Source organism: Hibiscus syriacus, unplaced genomic scaffold (genome assembly GCF_006381635.1).
Source record: "Hibiscus syriacus cultivar Baekdansim isolate YM2019G1 unplaced genomic scaffold, ASM638163v2 tig00110678_pilon, whole genome shotgun sequence".
NCBI lineage: Eukaryota > Viridiplantae > Streptophyta > Magnoliopsida > Malvales > Malvaceae > Hibiscus > Hibiscus syriacus.
In genome coordinates this window covers 920,142-940,895 of record NW_024062822.1, presented here as the reverse complement: position 1 = coordinate 940,895, position 20,754 = coordinate 920,142, and the positions used below count along the sequence as shown (strand labels likewise).

Here is a 20,754-nt window from a genome sequence, read left to right as displayed (position 1 = left end):
TAACTCATTTGACCCTTTAATTGTAACTAAAATTTCATTTTACCGTTAGTTTAATTAAAATAATTCTTATCATGTTTGTTAAATTGAAAATAAAATAGATATAAATAAATAAAATATTATTTTTAGTGTTATATTATAAATATCATATTTATACCATATAAATTATTTGATACATTATTTATCGATTTTATAAATATTATAAATATCGAATTTATACCATATAAATATTATAAATATCGAAAATAAAATCAATTTAATAAATTTAATTATCATTTATAAATTTATCATATTTTTTATTGTTTAATACAAAAATAATTGTCTAAACTATACCTAAAATCTCGAATAGGTGTCTAAACTATTTTTGACCTATTTAGGTGCCTAACGTTACAAACGTTACCCATTTAGGAGCATTGGCTATCAACGACTTTAATTTTCCTTTTAAGTGACACTTGTCATAATCTGGTGGTTTTAAAAAATTTATTTAAAAGTAAAAAAATTAAAAATATATATATTTTATAGAAAAACATAAAGATTTTGAAATAACCAAAAAAACTTTAAAAATCTTCATTTCAACCCCTAAACCCACATTGGTCGTTGCACTTTATCGTCTATTAAGCTCCACTTGACCTCATCTCTCTCCAATGACCAAAATCCCCATGAAATCGTGATCAATCGAAGGCGAATCAACGTTTTATACCCCGCGAATCCTAGGATGAAAATTGCGATCCCACACGATCTCAACGACTTATCGACAACAACTACGATGGCGTATGATTAGGAGGATTGCAGGGGCTATCAACGGCGGTGACGAGTTAAGGATAGAATTTTGGGATTTTAAGTATTTTTGGTTTTTTTATAATTTAAGAGAAATTTGTTTTTTAATAAATATAGTAATATTTAAAATAAATAAATTTTAAAATACCAGATTAACATGAAAAATTAACGTCATTGACAGTCCGAACACCTAAATAGGTAACATTTATAATGTTAGACAACTAGAATAATAAAAAAATAATTTAAGCACATATTCAAAAATTGAGATATAATTTAAACACTTAATTTATTATTAAACCTATTTTTATATTAATGGTGTATATCAAAACAAGTGTGCTACTCATTTTAGACTCGTCGGTGTTGTTAATATTCTAACATATTTTGTGCAATGCAAATTTTTCATGGAAAATAACAGTTAATTCATATTGTAGATGCTCAATAACTTTGGATAAATAAAAGGTTTTTAGATACCAAATTAATAATAAATATAGTTTTTAAAAACAAATGACTATTTAACTCGAGCGGCTTGTTTTTCAGTAGTCCCAGGCTCCCAGCGACTTGACAAAACCAAAGAGAAAACTCAAGTCTCTAAAGACTGCCACCAAAAAAGAAAATGACCGATTACGAAGCTTGCTACCAGAGTAACGGTGAGGATCTTGAAAACAATAATGGCGGCGTTCCTTCTCCTCAGACTCGCGAAGGTAGTCACGGAGGACTTGATGATCTTTACGATTCCAAATCTCAGGTATGTTTCACTACCACAAGATCGTTTGAAGTTAGGGACTTAGGGTTCCTCCCCCTCTCAGATTAAAGCTATTTACATTTCTTGTTTTAGTCTTTTTTTTAAGAATATTTGGATGAATTTTAGGTTGGTTAGATTCTATTTTCTTCTTCTTCTATTATATGTCATTTTAGCTGTACGAGTGAGCTCATTTACGAGAATCAAATATATTAGGGCTAATCTTGTTTTAAATTAGGTATTTTTTTGCAAACCAAGTTCTTTTAGCGACATAATTGTTCATTTCATATTTGTTAATGTTAAAATGACTAACTATTTGCAGGATGGATCTCGTGAACACGAGAGAGGATCTTCTAGAAGTAGGGAAAAGGAGAAAAGCCGCAACAAGGGCAGGGAGAAGGATTCTGATCGTCCTAGGGATAGGGACTGGGATAAGAATCTTGATCGTCATCACAGAGATCATCGTAGGGATCAAAGTAGGGGACGGAGTGAGAGGAGGGAAAGGGGAAGAGACAGGGATGATGATGATTACCACCGAAGTCGAGACTATGATAGGTGGCATATTTAAATCAAAGCTTCCTTCACGCTGATTACTCTGTTTTCATTATTCTGCTTATACTTATTGCTAGTTGTCTAAGGTTTTATATTTCTAAATGTTGTTTACAGGCGAAGGGATTATGATAGAGACAGAGAGAGCAGGAATAGGCGTGGTTCTCGTAGATCCGAACACAAATCAAAATCAAGGTCCCGCTCTCACTCACCCTCAAAGAGGTAGGTTATAAAGAACTAAATAATTTGAAAAACAGAACTTTCCTTTCTTTACAGATTGAAGCAACATTTAGTTATTTTTAGAATACTTGTGTTCAAGTCTTGGAAGTAGTAAGAGCAGTTTAAAGCTCTTTACCCAGGTTCATGTTGATTATATTTCATGTCTCTGATATACTAATTGTATCTATCTGCAGCAAAAGGATTAGTGGCTTTGACATGGCACCTCCTGCTTCTGCAATGTTAGCTGCTGGTTCTGGTGGTGCTGTTGCTGCCACCGCTGCAGTTACTGCCTCTTCAGGTACATATGCCTTCGCGAGTTCTAAGATTTCTATATTTTGATAACTCCACTGCTCTATTGGTTGATGTATTGTGGGAAGTTCCTATGAGACATCCGGTATGCTTTTGTAAGCTGTATTTTTTTCTTCCATTTTGTATGTACAGCCTTTTAAGCTGCAGCCTATAGAAGGGTTTTAATATTATTTTTATATACTTGGTGAAATAATTCTGGAACTGAGAGAGTTTTGGTTGTCTTGTGTTTGGTGTTTGTTTGTTTGTTTCTATGTTTTTGTCTTTGTTGTAAGAAGGCAATGGCGTGAGCCGACTTCTGTAGCTTTTGTGTACAAGGAGGAATCAATGCACCGGTTTAATGGTATTGTTCGTCTTTCCACTGGCAACTATTGCCTTTTTGGGTAGTCTTGCAAGTATTTTCTCAAGAACTTGCTTATGATGTGTTCTTTTTCTTTTTATTTTTAAGAGGCTCAGAGATGCTATGGGAAAGGAGGTGTAAAAGTCCTTTTTCTGAATAAACTGCTATTGGAATAAGGCTGATATTTATAATTAAATCCTTATATGAAATCTGAATTTCTTTTGCAGTCCAGATTCCTGGGAATAATCCAGCCCTACCTGGAGTATTTCCAAACATGTTTCCTCTGGCAACTGGTCAGGTATGTATTTTTCTCATGTGAATGAGATAGTTGCGAGCTCCCTAATATTTCAAACACAGTATGAGTTTTGGCTCTTTGCAGCAGTTTGGTGGTCTCCCTCTAATGCCAGTTCAGGCAATGACTCAGCAGGTTTGGTGTATTATGCATACATTTGAAATTTTGAAGTTTAAACCTCTCTAGAAAATAATTTTCTTAGACTACATTTATATTATTTATCTTTTCATTCAGGCTACCAGGCATGCTCGTCGTGTTTATGTTGGAGGACTTTCTCCTACTGCAAATGAACAGGTTTTACTCTGCACTGTACTTCACATTTTCATTTTCATATTGTGTTTAGTATTGGAATTGACCCTAAATATTATATTTCAGTCAGTCGCGACTTTCTTCAGTCAGGTTATGGCTGCAATCGGTGGAAATACTGCTGGTCCAGGTATATGGAGAATTTTTTTTTTATCTATTGGTTGACTAAAATACCTTCTTTTATGTCTCTAGTTTCTCATTCTTTTATGTTACATTCAGGGGATGCTGTTGTTAATGTCTACATAAACCATGAAAAGAAGTTTGCTTTTGTAGAGATGAGATCAGTCGAGGAAGCTAGTAATGCAATGGCTTTAGATGGCATTATTTTTGAGGTATTTTCTTTTCTTTTCTTTGGGATCTTCATACTGAAGTGATTTAAGTACAAAATGTTGCAATGACCTGTTTGAATTTCTAGGGAGCGCCTGTGAAAGTTAGGAGACCCAGTGATTATAACCCTTCGCTAGCTGCAACTCTTGGTCCAAGCCAGCCTAGTCCCAATCTTAATCTAGCTGCTGTGGGTCTATTTCCAGGATCTGCTGGTGGGCTTGAGGGTCCAGATCGCATTTTTGTTTGGAGGGCTTCCATATTACTTCACTGAAGCACAAATCAGGGAGTTGTTAGAGTCTTTTGGACCCCTTCGAGGTTTTGATCTAGTAAAAGATAGAGAAACCGGAAATTCGAAAGGCTATGCCTTCTGCATTTATCAAGATCTGTCAGTTACGGACGTTGCTTGTGCTGCTTTAAATGGAATTAAAATGGGTGATAAAACTCTCACTGTTAGACGAGCAAACCAAGGTACTACCCAGCCTAAACCTGAGCAGGAGAGTATCCTCCAGCATGCACAGCAGCAGATTGCTTTGCAGGCAAGAATAAGTATTACCCTTTTTCTAAATTTATTCTTGTTTGTTGCAATTATCATTGTAGATTGTAGGCTAATTTTCTGAGTCCTTTTCTTTTGTCAGAGGCTTATTTTGCAACCACAAGGTGTGCCCACAAAGGTTATGTGCTTGACTCAAGCAATTAGCGAAGATGATCTTAGAGATGACGAGGAGTACGGGGATATTGTTGAAGACATGAAACAAGAGGGTGGAAAATATGGTAAAGTTCTTAAACTCTTTTGGTCCATCCTTTTGTAATTGTCCATCTCTAAATTTTAAGTTTTCTTAGCATGCTAAGAATTTTATATTTTTATTAATCCCCCCTCCCCTTTCTGTGTGTGTGTTTGTATCTCTGTTTTACAGCCCTTTCTTGTTCCGCCTCTGGTATAGAAGCGTTGAGTTTAGCTTACATAGTCGGGAGGCACGATAACCCTTTATCTATAGTTTTTTACACGGTTTTCTTCAACTGATGCCTTGAATAAAATTTTATTTGGATTCGAAAATTTCACATGTGATATGCCAGGTGCATTGGTGAATGTTGTCATACCCCGCCCGAATCCAAATGGCGAACCATTACCAGGTGTTGGGAAGGTCAGTGTTCAATGTTTTTCTTCCATGGTTTATCATTTTTCAAAGAAATTACTGATCTCCTTGTTACTGACCTGCAATGTTTGATATTTTAAGGTATTTCTGGAGTACTCGGACGTCCAAGGTTCCCGAAAAGCCCAAGCTGCCATGAATGGAAGGAGATTCGGTGATAATCAAGTAATTGCTGTCTTCTATCCAGAGGACAAATTTGCTCAGGGGGAATATGATGCCTAAGAATTTTATCCATGACTGCCTACCTTTTTTGTAATTGTAATGTTGGTTTGCACTTAATATCGAGTTTGTGATATACCATGCTCTAAAAAAATTATGTAGTTTGTTGTTGCTCATTTTTAGTGATTTCTCTACCTTTTGCTTGGCTTGGCTTCGCTTCCCATCATTTTGTATTAAAAAAGTCCTAACCTAGGATATTAAAATTTGAATCCCAACTAGGTTTTATTTGTTTTGCTATCACTTTCCAAAGGTGATTGTTTAAATGAATATGAACAATTTTGATGTTGTAACTAGAATATAATAGATTGAAATAATCACCTTCGCTGGATTAATTTATTGAACTTAATTTTTTTAAAAAATGATTGTGTTTAGTTTTGTAATTAAAAAGAGCTCTCTTGTGTAAGGGTTTGATCTGTTTTGATTTGACTATGAGGGTCCAATGTTATATTAAAAATAAAATAGAAATTTGATTAATTTACATGATAAATATAATATTTATCTTATTGATTTTTTTAATAATCTACGGTAATTATAAGATGATATATGTTCAAACCTAGAACCTTTAGAAATAACAACAATCAAACTCGGGTTTCCAAAAATAATAATAATTTCTTTATTACGGAGGTAATTTGTTTGTGTATCTTATTAATAAATTAAAAAAAAAAACAGATTCGTTCACATAGCAAATATAATAATTATTATTTTTATTAGTATGAAATATTTTTTTGACAAAGAACTTATTGAGAATAATTAAGAAAATAATAGAACATTAAACAAACTTAACAATATTTCAAAGTAAAAAAAACGCTAAAAAAATCTTTCATTGGGTTTAAGGGGCTGTTTGATTCATGGATTTTTGGATTCCTGACAGTAATATTTTTTTTCCAGGTTAAAGATACCCATGTTTGGATGGGTCACATTCCCAAGTGAGGGTAAAAGGTCAATACCAACAGTGTTTTTTGGGGCTGAATTACTGGGAATATGATTCCCACATCTCACCTAGGTATTTCTTTATTCCCGTGCTTAATGGGCTAAAATACCCTTATCCCGTTTGCTTGCTTCTGCGAAGGAAAAAAATCATCTTATTTGATTTGACGAGAAAAGCTCACAGATTACACACATAAATAAACTGCAGCAACTCTAGAGTGAGGTGGTCGAGCCAAACCCTAATATCCCAGTAAGTATAGGCACCTTCATTCTTACTATCTGGAGTTCTTAAGATTTTTCGTAAGTTAGTTGTGCAATTTAAACATTTGTTTTGGTCTTTGGTAATTGTAAAGGTAAGAAGAAGGAAAAGGAGAGATGACAATGCCGCTTCTAAGTAAGAAAAATCGTGAAGAAGAGGGTCAAGAAGTTCAAGAGAACCCAGAGTGACCGTAAAATCTCCGTTAAGGTAACTTCAAAATCTTCTATTTCCATTCATCTTTTACTTCCTTTCAAAAGTTTGATCTAAAACATCCTTTTGTGTAGTTTGATTTGAATTTTAGTTAACGTGCACATAAAAGTAAATCTTTGACACTGAGTTGTAAGATGTGGAGTCAGTATCATTCGTCTATTTGATCCATTTATTATGGTTGAGATTATTTTCGACGTTTCATTTGATGTGATGATTGTTGTTTGATACCCAGCCATACTTTCAGCTCTAGATGGAAGATGGTGATATCAATTGATAACTAATCTGGTACATTCTTATTAAAATAGAGTATTCTTTTTTGCACTACCGTCTGATCCTTATTGCATTTTTTCTTTCAAATTTTTGGTCAATTGATTTAATTGCTAGAGTACCTGCTTTTTCTTCCATTCCAAGTAATCTACGATGAAAAAGAATCATCGACCTGATCTCTGTGTGATGATTATATAAAATAATCTCCATCTTTTGGTTGAGATTGTAGACATTTGCTGCAGCAAAAAGACTGAACATTTGTTAAATATATCGGTTATACTAAACTCACTGTGTTTAATTTCAATTAACTTCACATATTTGATGAGATTTCTCTTAGTCGTTTGCCCGTGGTATCTGATGTGCAGTTCTTATATATTCATAGCTGGACATTTCGTTTTGAGGGCACATATAAAATTTTGAACAGGTCTTGCGACACAGTTAGTTTTTTCTCACACAAGCTTTCTGTTATTAAAACCCTGGTCACATTGATCTGCTTTTTGTAACCCTTTTAGTTTTTTCCATGCTTGCAAATTCTAAGTGAGAAACTTGTTTGACTTATTGTGAATGTGTTGTTACAGACAAATTGGCGCATACCAAAGGGTATTGATTCTTGTGTAAGAAGAAAATTTAAGGGATGCACTTTGATGCCCAACATTGGCTATGGTTCAGACAAGAAGACACGACATTATCTCCTAAATGGCTTTAAGAAATTTATTGTGCACAATGTTGGAGAACTTGAACTTTTGATGATGCACAACAGGTAATCTAATGCATATTGTGTTTTATGCAACCGTTTAATGTATATACAATTTATTTTTGTGTTCTTATTTCACTTTTTTTTTTTTTGCTTTTCAGGACATATTGTGTTGAAATTACTCATGATGTTTCAACAAAGAAGAGAAGAGATCGTTGAACGGGTAGCACAGCTTGTAAGAATGGATGCTCAACCAAATCTTTTGAATTTCAGAGGATACAATAATTTATAAATGTTCATGTCACGATTATATGTTGTGAAACTTTGCTGAAATAGACACAGGTGCCTTCGAGATCACTTATGCATTAAGCACTTCCTGTAATACAAATTTTGGTAAGAGAGAAAAGTGGAATGTCTTTGTTTTGTGAACATAAGCCTATAAAGTTGAACCTTTAGTTCAGATTCTAGAATCGCTTCAACTCAAAAGGAGGTTTACTTGTTGCTTGGGGTGTTGGTTTTGAGTTATATCAAGGTTGAGATGTTAGTCCCTGGATTTTGACTTTGGGTAGCAAGCAAGGGCCATTTTGGACTCCAAACAAAGAAAACTGAATTTGATGGAAAATTGTAGGACGAGTTGTTTTTAACTTGTAATATGTAAAGTTGATCAAATTCTATGTACTTTTGACATCTTCAAGTAATTAGATGGCAAGCCTCATAATAAGACTAGAAAAGCAATGAATAAGCTACCAGTAATAGGGACCTTAACTTTTTCCATATTAATGGCTTGATTGCGGCGGAAGAAGAAAATTAAGATAAGATATCTAAGAATCACTTGAATTAAGTTTTAATTTTTTTGGATAATTATTAAAATTACACATTAATTTTGTTAAATGCGTAAGTAATACATAAATATTAATTATGTATCAAAAGAAATACATAAATATTAATTTATAATTTTATATAATATATATAATTTTGATTTTTGTTTAATTGTTTATATAAAATTTTAATTTAAATATACACATTTAAAAAGTAAATGCATTCATTTATAATAAAATCATCTTTTTACATTTTGGTAGAAGTAAAATGGTTTCTCTATTAAAATGTTCATATGCTTATTTAGTTAAATGTTGATGTAAAATTTTAATATATTTTTAGATAAATTATGTAAAATTTATTACTAATTAAAATTAAAATAATACATGATTTATTTACTCTTTTATTCAATTCATTTATCTTTTAAATTTTATAAAAAATTATATATAAATTTTATTAAAAAATATATATATTAAAAATAATAAAGTATTATATTCTCGATGAATTTTTATATAAATATATTCATTTAAATATTTAGAATTACATTTGTTAAAAAATATATAACAAGGACAATTTCGTAAAATATACATTCTAGTAATCTTTTATTCCTTCAACCAAACACTGTAATCTTACATTCCTACCAAACAAACCAAATACAGTAATGTAATATTTCCAATAATGTGTTAGGTAATATTATATTTCGATAATTCTATTCTCAAAGATAATCTTATATTTCGTGAATCAAACGCACCCTAAATTTCTCTAGTGTCTCTCGTAGTCTAAACCCCTAACCAAACCCTCGAAGTCCCCAAAAAAAGATGTCATCTTCTATTTGTCTACGCCACCTCAGCCGCTTTTCGACCACCATCATTGTAGCCGCTGGCGTTAACAAAACCAAACACTGCTCTTCCCCTTCTTCACGCTACGCTCAAGACCTCACCGTCCGCCGCCTCGCCAAGTCCCGCCGTTTCTCCGAGATCGAATCCTTAATTGAGTCCCACAAAACCGACCCCAAGATTTCTCAGGAGCCTTTCCTCTCCACTCTCATCAGATCGTATGGGATCGCTGGCATGTTAGATCACGCAATCTAAACTTTCCATCAAATGGACCAATTTGGTACCCCACGATCAACCATTTCCTTCAACACCTTACTCTCTGCTTGCAGCCAATCGAGGCAGTTTTATAAAGTCCCCCAACTGTTCGACGAAATTCCCAAGAAATACGAAGGCGTTTCACCAGACAAAGTTTCCTATGGGATTTTAATTAAAGCTTATTGCGAAGCGGGTAATCCGGAGAAAGGGCTCGGGTTTTAAGAGTGATGGAAAGGAAAAACGTTGAGGTGACTACGGTTACTTATACAACAATTTTAAATGCTTTGTATAAGAAGGGGAAAACAGAGGAGGCTGAGGTGTTGTGGTTTGAGATGACGAAGACCGGTTGTGAATTAGATGTTGCTGCTTTTAACGTACGTATTTCGAGGTTTCAAGGCAGATATCCGGAGAAAGTGAAGGAGCTGATTGATGATAAGAGTCATCTGGGGTTGAAACCGGATACCATTAGTTGTAATTATCTAATGACTAGTTATTTAAGAGAGGCATGTTGGATGACGCTAAGAAGGTTTATGAAGGATTAAAAAGTAATGGGTGCAACCCAAATGCGGCTACTATTAGGAATATGGTGTTTTATTTGTGTTTAAATGGATTGCATGAGCAAGGTTATAAGGTGTTCAAAGAGAGTGTAAGGTTAAATAAGGTTCCAGATTTTAACACATTGAAGCATTTGGCGGAGGGATTGGTGATGAAAAAGAAGACCAAGGATGCGAAAGGGTTGATTAGGACGGTCAAGGAGACTTTTCCTCCGAACTTCATGAATGCATGGACGAAGCTCGAGAAAGAACTTGGTTTGTCTTCTTGCGGTGCTGGTAATGCTGAAGCTCAAGAGGCTAAGGAATCTACAGGTTAGAAGTGAGATTGCAGCAGTTATTTGCCTGTGGTTTTGAGTTACTGCTTTAACTTCATTTGCGGCTAAGAATGATTAGATGAATTATGCAGTCAGCTGTGCTAATTTCAGGTGAAGTTACCATAGAAACTTGAATGGTGATATTTTTGGAAATGTCGATTCTGAATTAGTTGCAAGGATTGATTGATGTTACAATTGTTTGCTATTTGTTTGTTTTTTCCTACTTGTCTTGGAATGAAAAATAAATTCTAATAATCGAATTTTCTGCATAAATTGGTTATTTTCCTTCATGTCATTGAGCATTGTGTTCTATCTCAGTTTAAAATGCTCTTCTTGGTGAATATTTGACCTGCTATTTTTGAATTTTCCCTGTTAATAATAATAATTTGATTATAATTATTTCCCTTTATTTGAATCTCGAAAATATTCTCAATTTTTGTGGAAAAAAAGAGCCGCCAAAATCTCAGCAAAAACTAGAAAAATTACCCCATGATGATGCCTAGCATTTAAGACAATAACTAGTGCAAGAGTAGGTTCAAATCTTTGCCTTCAAACATTTGCTTCTTTTAGTACCATCTCCATCATCGGTCTGTTAAAATCCTCATATGATATGATTCTTTAATCTCTGCAGCACATAAATTATTGTTCACTTACACTTGCACCTGCACCTGCACCGTGCACGATTGACAACCTCGTTGGGATTTAAAGTATCACTATCGTATTAATTAAGTCATTCTATTTGGGCAGTGGATGTCGATTCGAATATGACATCGAGATATTTTATGCACTGGATGTCGATTCGAATATGACATCGAGTATATTTAAAATATGTGGGTCAAATTATAAACAAGTGTATGTTTATGAATGGATAATTTAGACCTAACATGTTAAGAAAAGAAGAAAAGGCATTCTGAAATTTTATTAGAATTGTTTGTCTTTTAACATTTCAGACCAAAGGTATCAATGCGACATGTATACATATGTTTACAATACTAACGCTCTTAAGGATTCAATTAGAATACTTCACCTTATATTTGATTAAACCCCATTTGATGGAAAACCTTATTAATACAATACTGACACTCTTCAGGATTCAGTTAGAGAGTTTGGTAATCCATTTAATTGTTTTGGGATTTACAGTGGAAATAACTCTTTAATTAATGAATGAAAAAAAATTGTTAACGAACGAAATCAGCTCCCATATTATATAAATCATGCCCACACAATTCCTACAAGCAAGGAGAGACCGTAAGGAAAATCTGTTTCTCATTCATTTCCCCCCACGTACGTCCATATTTTCACTCTCAATAAACAAACAAGGTCCTGAAGAAGAAAAGAAGGGCACTTGGTGTTTCCATCACTTGAATTCCATCTCGCTTCCTCTTGCATCTCTAACCAAATCACTGATATATACATTTCTCTTCATTATCTATCTTGTTTTCTTTCTCTCTTGCACATCTATGAACATTTGTTAAATGAGGAAACTTTGTCCAAACACTGACAAAGAAGATGGACTCGAGACGGTTCTCGAGGTCCCGGTTCCTGAAGAAATGTTCACCAGCATGGGAAACAACCTCCAAGCCCGGTTGGAAAACATGTTAACATGGATGAAAGCTCAAACATCCGATAAGTGGTCTCAGCCGATGCTTGCCAGCCGGATCAGCGAGCTGCGGTTCCTTCTTTATCTTGTCGGGTCCCCTCTTATTCCTCTCCAGGTGCAATTGGGCCACGCTGTTCACAAACCTGTCAAGGATTGTTCCATTGTAACTCTTCCCTGAAACTCTCCCACCATCACGTTTCAATCTATATTTCCTTTTTCTTAAATAGAAACATGATCATCTGTTTCGAGTTTGTTGGAATGAATTTCATATGTTCCTTGCCTTGCAGCAAGCCTCGACAGCAAAATACATAGTGCAGCAGTACATAGCTGCAACAGGCGGACAACAAGCCTTGAATGCGGTGAATAGCATGTGCGTGACCGGTCATGTGAAGATCACCGCATCGGAGTTTCAACAAGGCGATGTAAACGTTAAAGTGAAGAGCACAGAAGAAACAGGCGGATTCGTCCTCTGGCAAAAAGACCCAGATTTATGGTGCCTGGAGCTTATCATTTCAGGTTGCAAGGTTGTTTCTGGAAGCAATGGCAAACTTTCATGGAGGCAATCCTCTAATCAGAACACTCCCATTTCAAGAGGCCCTCCCAGACCCTTACGCAGATTCCTTCAGGTATCGCAAATTTTCTCGAAGCATTCAAATCCTATGAGAAAAAGAAAAACTGAGCTTATTTTCTTGGTATGTTTTGAATAGGGGTTGGATCCAAGGTCAACGGCCAATTTGTTTATAGACGCAACATGCATAGGAGAGAAGATTATAAGCAATGAGGACTGCTTTATCCTGAAGCTGGAGACGGGTGCAGCCATCCGTGAGGCCCAAAGTGGGCCAAACTATGAGATAATCAACCACACAATCTGGGGTTACTTCAGCCAGCGATCGGGCCTCATGATTCAGTTCGAGGATTCAAGGCTGTTGATGATGAAAAACAGGGACGACAATGACGTGTTCTGGGAGACGAGGACCGAGTCGGTAATGGATGACTATAAATACACCGATGGTGTTAACATCGCACATTCTGGGAAAACGAGCGTCACGGTGTTTAGGTACGGGGAGCAATCGGCCAACCACAAGCGGCAGATCGAAGAGAAATGGAAGATTGAAGACGTGGATTTCAACGTCTGGGGTTTGACAAAGGATGATTTTCTTCCGCCCTCCGATCCGCAAACAAGTTAAAACGAGAAAGACTTCGTATAGTTTAGAAGCATAAGAAGAAGAGACATTTGCATTCTTCTTTTCACTTTGTTATGTTTTCAAGATGGCTAAAGAAAAGCTATAGCTAAAGAAAAGCTATGGCTTTCTACCGGAGAATTTCATTTTGATATAAAGGAAAATCTTGATGCAGCTTCTTAAAAAAGAAAAATTAGTTCAATAAAGTTGCCGCTAGGAGCATCTCAAGGAAATGGCTTGTTTACACTTGTTAGCTTAGTAGAGTGAGACATGCATGCATGCATGGAATTTGATTTGCATTATGTTGCCAGAGTAGAGTGAGACATGCATGCATGCATGCATGGAATTTGATTTGCGTTATGTTGCCAGAGTAGAGTGAGACATGCATGCATGCATGCATGGAATTTGATTTGCATTATGTTGCTAGTGTGTAAGAGAACCGAGGAAAGGTCTGAAACCGGACCCACAACTGGAAGCAATCAATGAATGATTGGAAAAACCATGTTGTTTACATTTTTTTTGGAGTGGTTTCTTTACATATATTCAAGTGTTCAGATGCATACATTAATTGTACAATCAAATCATTGAAGCTCTCAAGGCTTTTGGACTCCGTAGGTATTCAAAACCAACATTTGAATCCTGTTTGCCATGAAATAAATTGTGTTGGGAGGGTTGTTCTTTAATATTTTTTAATAGTCTAAGATGATTGTAAAGAAGTATATGTTCAGAATTTTTTAATCTATTAACAACACAAATACACCATGAAAAAATTATTTTAAACTATTAAAACTTAAAAATACATTATTTTAATTTAAAATATTCAAAAATATATAATTATTTTTAATATTCAAAGTTAAATAGAAAATAAATACATATTAATTTGACATATTCAAAGAGTAATTATCCTACTAATATTCAAATTAAAAATATCTTTTAATTTGTAATAATCAAAAGGAATATGAATTTAATTTAAATATTAAATTCATCAATGAAATTCACTCTTCTTCCAACAGCTGTTTAAATTCAGGACTTTTAAGGAGAACAACATTTTATTTTACCATTGAGGTTACTTAATGAGTTCATTATTTTATGATGTGTGAATGATATTGTATAAATAATGTTTAATTATTTGATAATTTTTTCAAAAAATATTTATTATAAATACTAAATATAATAAATATTATAACTTATTATAAAAAATTAATATTATCAATTTTAAAATATTGTAATAATTCAACTAATATTATTTATTGAAGTATGAATCAAGTGGCATCGGTGGTAAAGAAATTGTTATTATTCATTGAGATCTCGGGTTTGAGCACCAAGAATTCCAGGAATGTAAGCCTTCAATGTCAAATGATTGAGAATTATTTTTGAACAAATACTACAAAAATATTATTAAATTATTTATACGGATGTAGTTAGAGCATCATAAAATAAAGAATACATATCATTATTCATTAAATATATTTTTGTTATCATCATTATCGAGAGAAAAATGTCAATGCTGACGAGGAAGAGGTGTTAAATTGACTAGATAAATGTACAACGAAGAAGAAGTGCTAACAAAAGTATACAAATGTTGAATTTAAAATATAATATAAAAAATATTTTTTTAAATTAAAAAAAATTTATTAAAAAAAACTATGTTAAATTGACTAGAGAAATGTACAACGGTGGAGTGAAGTGTGTCCAAGGTCGCCTCCCGCATGTGAGTCTCTCGGAAAACCTTTAGAATCTTTAACACCTTTCCATCGCCAACGTCGGCGTTTTATCCCTTGAATAGTTTCCTCTAAGAAATCTTCAGAAACCTATCCTTTTTGGCAACAAAATTGTTGGAAAATGAGTTAAGGAAAATGCAATAAAAATTTAAATAATCTCAATTAATCCTAGAATCTCATGCATATCATACTAACTACGATAAATTAAAGTCGTGAGATTACTTTAATCATGGGTTCAAAAATCTTTCTGTGCTTTCTCTGATTTTCTTTCGATCTTTAAAGATGTGGTCTTTCTGAAAGATAACCACCCTCTACAAGTATCTATAAATGGCAAAACTTGGAAGAGTGGATACTACATAAGTAATGAAAAGAGAAACGTAACACCCTAATCCAGTTCGACTCGAAGTTCCATGGATTACAATGTTACACGGGACTATCAAAATAGTAACCCAAAAATTTTCTTTTAAAACTGTTATAATAATTGAAAATAAACCATCCATGGTAATCAAAATAAAATAAGATACTCTGGGTTTACAAAACGATGGGAGCTCCCAAGTCATATTTCAAAATAATACAATAATAAATACAAATCAGAGTTACAATTGAATATACATAAGGCTCCATATACAATACATGCCCTCGAAAGATGGCTCAAGACGTACTCTAAAGGTCTCTGAGAATCTGGTTTGCTACACTGGAATATATGGTGACGATAACTCCCCACGAACTGCCCCTAAGAACCTGCGCACGGAAACATATTCCAAACGCTGAGCTTACAAGCTCAGTGCCTTACTAATAACTGAGCTATACTACATGCATTCACTAAATGAAATGACATGTTGCACAAGTCTGATCATACAACTACTTTACTACAAATATGTGGCTGACATCATGGTGTAGTTGAGGGATTCTGCATCTCGGAGCTTGCACACCCCTCTAGGATTGCCGATATACACTCGGGTACACGTAAGGTGAGATTCCAAAATTCTGCATCTGAAATGTACACCCGCCAACTTACTCCGTCGAGTCTTGGGCACCTGCACCCAGTTGGCCACCGAAGTGCATGACACCGACTTAGATCCATTGACTATCGTATTCTGCTAGAAGGAACTCAGGTGTTCTGACTGTTTCTTGAGCATCAAACAAGGATAGTTTTATATAAACCTAGTAGTTAATGTTTCTACTTTTCTGTTATTAATTTTTATTCTCGGTTGAAGTCTTATTTATTGTTGTTAGTATGTATTTAGGGTACCTTAGGTCTCATCCCTAAATCTTTGGATTATTTAGCCAAAATTGTTCGTGGGCACCGTACTGACCCTTCAATATTGATAATAAACCTTTGGTATCAAAACCCACCTGTTGGTATCGATACCCCTGATTGACGTGGCTTTTGGATCAAGGTAGTATCGATACCCTCATATGAGTATCGATACTAAGGTGTTGGGGTATCGATACTTGACTGAGTATCAATACCAAATTTCAATTCGATGTTTTAAAAAATACCCCAATATTGACACCCCTATGGGGAGTATCCATACTCTTGTCCTAGTATCGATACTACCCTTATAAAATTGCCTAATTTACGCCTGGATGAAGAACAATATCGATACTGTCATTGGTGGGTGCTCTGTTTTGACATGAAAATCCTATATTTCTATACCCAAATACGTCCCTAATTGATGTTTAAATGTTTTATGTGATAATAGAGGTCATAATGGATCCGTAAACATGCTGAAAACACTCAAACGATGCAAATATAAGCTTTAAAAACTCCACTAAATTGTAGGTTTGATAATAGAGGAAACTTTAAAAACATTTCCTAAGCTATAAATCTCTGGAAACAAATTAAAATCCATAGGTTTGATAAACCCCCACAAAACCGTTTTTGGTTATCATGGCCAAACTTTGCAAAGGAAGGCTTGAATTGAAGCTTGAGATGAGTAGATTAAGTTTCTTACCTTGAGGATGCTAAATAGAGTATGAAATTCTATAAAGATTTCACCTTTTACTTAAAAAACTAAGGAAGAAGATGAATGAGAAGGGAGCTTGGGGGAAAGAAGACAAAGGTAAAGAAAAAAATATGAAAGAATGTAGAACGTGAGATCACCAAATTAATGGCTTTTTAGAATTTTCTTCAAAAATTGGCTTAATTATCTCGTTGATCCTTCCAGCATTGGTTGCAAACTAAAAATACCCTTTTAATTCTTGTTGAGCTTAATCCAAGCCTAATTCCACTTGGGTCAAAGCCTCCTATAAGCTAAAGAATCACTCCAAGTCCCATCTCGAGTTAGCACAAACTCATAACCTGAGATCTGGGACGTTAAAAGAAATACAACTTCATTGATTATTTACTCCTGATACAAGGAACTATATATACAACATTGTTGCATGCAATTACGGCACAACCACCTAGCTAAAAACCCCTAACAGACTAACAACACAACTAACTCTTAACTCCACGAGATATCAAGCTCAGCTCACTCCAATGTTCTTGTAATACCCCCAAATTTTGGTTAGTGACCAAAATGTAAATTTTAAAAGTTTAGTGGTCAAAGTATAAAATTGGGAAAAAGTTTAAAGACCTCAGTGGTAATTTTCCCAAAAAGAATTTTTATTCCATAAATGGATAGTTTACTCTTGAGAGTGGGGTTTTATTGAAATCATATTCTTGATCCGGATTTGGTGTTAAAAACTAGAAAGTGTTAAAGTCCGGTGAAAATTCGGTAAATTGGATCGAATATAAATTTTTAGAAAATTTGAAGGATGATAAATTAAGCTTAGAAATATTATTTCCACATTTTAAAATGATGGAAAATAATATGGAGTATTGGATTTGAGAAATAATTTCCATGTTCAATTTGGACCATTGGATGAAAAATGGCAAGATTGAAATTTTGGAAAAGTTGCATGGGAAAAGTTGTAAAGGGTATTTATATTTGACTTTATAAAGATGATAAGGGTTGTGTGGCTTGGTATGAATGTAATTATCAAGTTTCATTAATGGTAAAATTGTCATTTCTCATTAAATGAATTTTATATTCATTTAAGCTTAAAAACATGATAAATTAATATGAAATTAACTAAAATTTCATGAAAACTTGGTCATGGCCCTCATACCCTAGGTATGAGAACTTTTATTTTTCATTTCTAAGCCAAATTATTAGGTTTTGATGAGCTCTATCATTTGGTACCATTATTACATTCTAAACTTGCTTGATTTTAAAGATCCTAAATTCTAGGGTTTATGTTAATATTAGCGTTTATGGAATTGATGATGGATTTTAAGGTTTTTGAAGTTGTAAAATCATTTCCAAGCTTGTTTGATGATTAAATCATGATCAAACCTCCTAGAAATGCATTTAGTAGTTTCAGCCTAACCCTAAAAATTAGGGGAAGTTGTGATTTAATGAAATTTGATCAGGGCTTTGATTGTAGAGGTTTTATAAGGTTGAATAGAGGTTAATTTCATGCTCGAATCGAATCAAAACCAAGTGAAATCATGGAACCCTAGACTTGTAATATTCAGCCTTGGCTTTTAAAGATGAGAAAAATTATGTAAAAAATATGTAGGGGCTGGAAATGATGTAGGAGGTATTTTACAAGCCTTAGAAAAATTTGGGGACCATTTTGTAATTTTATGAAAGTTGGGGGACCTATTAAGCAATTATGGAAAATTATGGGATCTAAGTGTAATGGTTCAATAGTTGATGTAATATGCTGGAAATTAATGTTAGAGTGTTGAAATTAATGTTAGAATGTGAAATTGGATTATTTTGGAAACTTGGTAAGTTTGATGAGTGGTTTGGGAAGTTTGGAGGGTTTAAAGGTAATTATGCAATTGTAAATGTACTAGATTGATTATGTTGATTCGATGTTGGAATTTTCAGTATTGAATTTGAATTAAAGAAAGAGTAAAAGACCATTTCGAATGAAACAGAAAAGTTTAGCTGAATTCTGAAAGAATTAATATTTTGTGGTTAAAAATGCAAAGTTGAAAATGTTATGTGAAGTTTGATGAATTTAGATAAAAAGGGACTTGAATGTCCAATTTGAAGTGTTATGGTCAACGATTATGTTGTGACATGGAATTAGTATTGAATGGGCATCGAAAGATTTTTTAGAAAATTATTTTCTATTGTGTGCCTATGTTAGTAAGATTCTAACATGTGGCTTGAATTTGTATATGTTTATAATGATGCTCATTTAGATTGTGTGCTTGAAATCAAGATTAAACAATATTAAAGCTAAGGAAAAGCTTAAGGATGAAATGTGAATTTCTAAGGAAGGTTTACAAGCTAAGGACACCAGGTGAGTGCAAATTTAATTTGTACTTATGTTATCAAACATTGGCTTGCGATGAGCTAGTGACAGAGTTACTATGATAAAAAGTGACTCCTAATTTTTATGTGTTATGTGGTTCATGCATATTTGTTCATTTGATGAGCTAATATAATTAGTGAATAACCTGTAAATGCAAATTGGTGAAATCTGACCGGATTTGTGATCGGAATAGTAAGTTTAGAAAATCATAGGAAATTTTAAAGAAATAATTAGAGAATGAATCTTACACCGTTGAATATGTATATCAGTCTAGTTTTGTTTAAAACAAATGGATACTAATTTTGAGGAGTATACAAAATGATATGAATTTTTAATCAACGATAGGTCAAAAAATAGGGTAGCAAATTTTGCTCAAAACAACTTCTGTAAGTCAGCTTTGAAAATTCATTATAAATTGTACAAATTGAAGTAGAAGAAGTTCCTTATATGTTTATATTGGTATTCGAGTCTAGTTTCAGTGGTATAAACGGAATAAATATTAAGTGTGTAGATTAATACAGAATAATATTTCTTTAAAAGTAGTGCAAACTGTCAGAGTAGTAATTTACGATAAATTTTGTAACTAAAGTAATCGAAAGCGAATGAATAAACCTAAAGCTTAGTGAGGTTTATATTTTGGACCTGTAAATAAATTGTCAAAGTGAGTGCATGTAACATTACAAAAAAATCAGGTTAGTGACCAAATTGTAAGATTTTAAAACTGTGTTTAATTTAGAAAATTTTAGAAAAGTTCAAGGAATTAAGTGGTAATTTTAACAAAAAGAATTTATTCCATTAATGGATTTAGTTTAGTGATCAAATTATAATTTTTGAAGTTTGGTGACCAAAGTATAAATTTTGAAAAAGTTCAGGGACCAAAATGGTACTTTTTAAAAGTTACAATAGGTCTCGAAAATAAGAAAATAAATATATTATTTTCACATTTTTAAATGTTGGAAAATAATATTTAAGGGTTTAATTCCATGTTTAATTTGGACCGTTGGATTAAAGTGATAGGATTGTAATTTTTGGAAATTACAAGGGCAAAATGATAAAGTAGGAAAATATTTTGTTCATCTTTGACTATTGGAAGATGATAAGGCTGAGATGTCTCTGTTTGGAAGATGATAAGGTTGAGGTGTATAGGTTTAAAGGTAATTATGAAGTTTTATTAAGGGTAAATTGGTATATTCCCAATTTATTGAATTTAATATTCATTAAATGATAATTTAAAGATAGATAAGCATGAGAAATATCTGAAGTTTCATGACAAAGTTGTCTCCATTGCCGTGAGTTTCTTAAGGTAAGAGCAAAAATTTTAGTTTTTATTTTTTGAGCTATTTTCTTGAGATTTAGACTTCGGTGTAGCTAGGGTTTATGTTCATTTCGCTACGTTTTGTCATGAATATCACTAGGGTTTATGTTCAAGTTCAACTTGAGTTAATGAAGGGGATGTTGATTTCTTGTGTTTTATGGGTTATGAAGAGTTAAATGATTTTAAAGAATTGGTTGTAAGAATTGATGAATCTAAGGATGAAGTTAATGAAAACAATTTAGATTTTGAATCTAACAGTGAGT

General features: G+C 33.4%; 1 protein-coding gene and 3 pseudogenes across 1 annotated transcript; all 4 read left to right on the top strand.

Annotated features, from left to right (window-relative positions):
• The first annotated feature begins 1,310 nt into the window (after positions 1–1,310).
• Positions 1,311–5,298, top strand: LOC120138077 (annotated as a pseudogene).
• A 1,226-nt stretch (positions 5,299–6,524) lies between these two features.
• On the top strand, positions 6,525–7,871 carry LOC120138188 (annotated as a pseudogene).
• Positions 7,872–9,213: 1,342 nt separating this feature from the next.
• Positions 9,214–10,490, top strand: LOC120138187 (annotated as a pseudogene).
• Positions 10,491–11,654: 1,164 nt separating this feature from the next.
• On the top strand, positions 11,655–13,232 carry LOC120138159. The gene is made up of 3 exons (XM_039153734.1): positions 11,655–12,117; positions 12,242–12,580; positions 12,662–13,232. The coding sequence occupies exons 1-3, from the start codon at positions 11,830–11,832 to the stop codon at positions 13,139–13,141; spliced, it is 1,107 nt and encodes a 368-aa protein (XP_039009665.1). The 5' UTR covers positions 11,655–11,829; the 3' UTR covers positions 13,142–13,232.
• The last annotated feature ends 7,522 nt before the right edge of the window (positions 13,233–20,754 follow it).

Bases quoted from the DNA above. Each gene is read 5' to 3' on its own strand.
- LOC120138159 (XM_039153734.1), top strand. From the start codon at position 11,830: ATGAGGAAACTTTGTCCAAACACTGACAAAGAAGATGGACTCGAGACG. The intron at 12,118-12,241 runs GTAACTCTTCCC...CTTGCCTTGCAG, and splicing joins CTGTCAAGGATTGTTCCATT to CAAGCCTCGACAGCAAAATA. The intron at 12,581-12,661 runs GTATCGCAAATT...TGTTTTGAATAG, and splicing joins CCTTACGCAGATTCCTTCAG to GGGTTGGATCCAAGGTCAAC.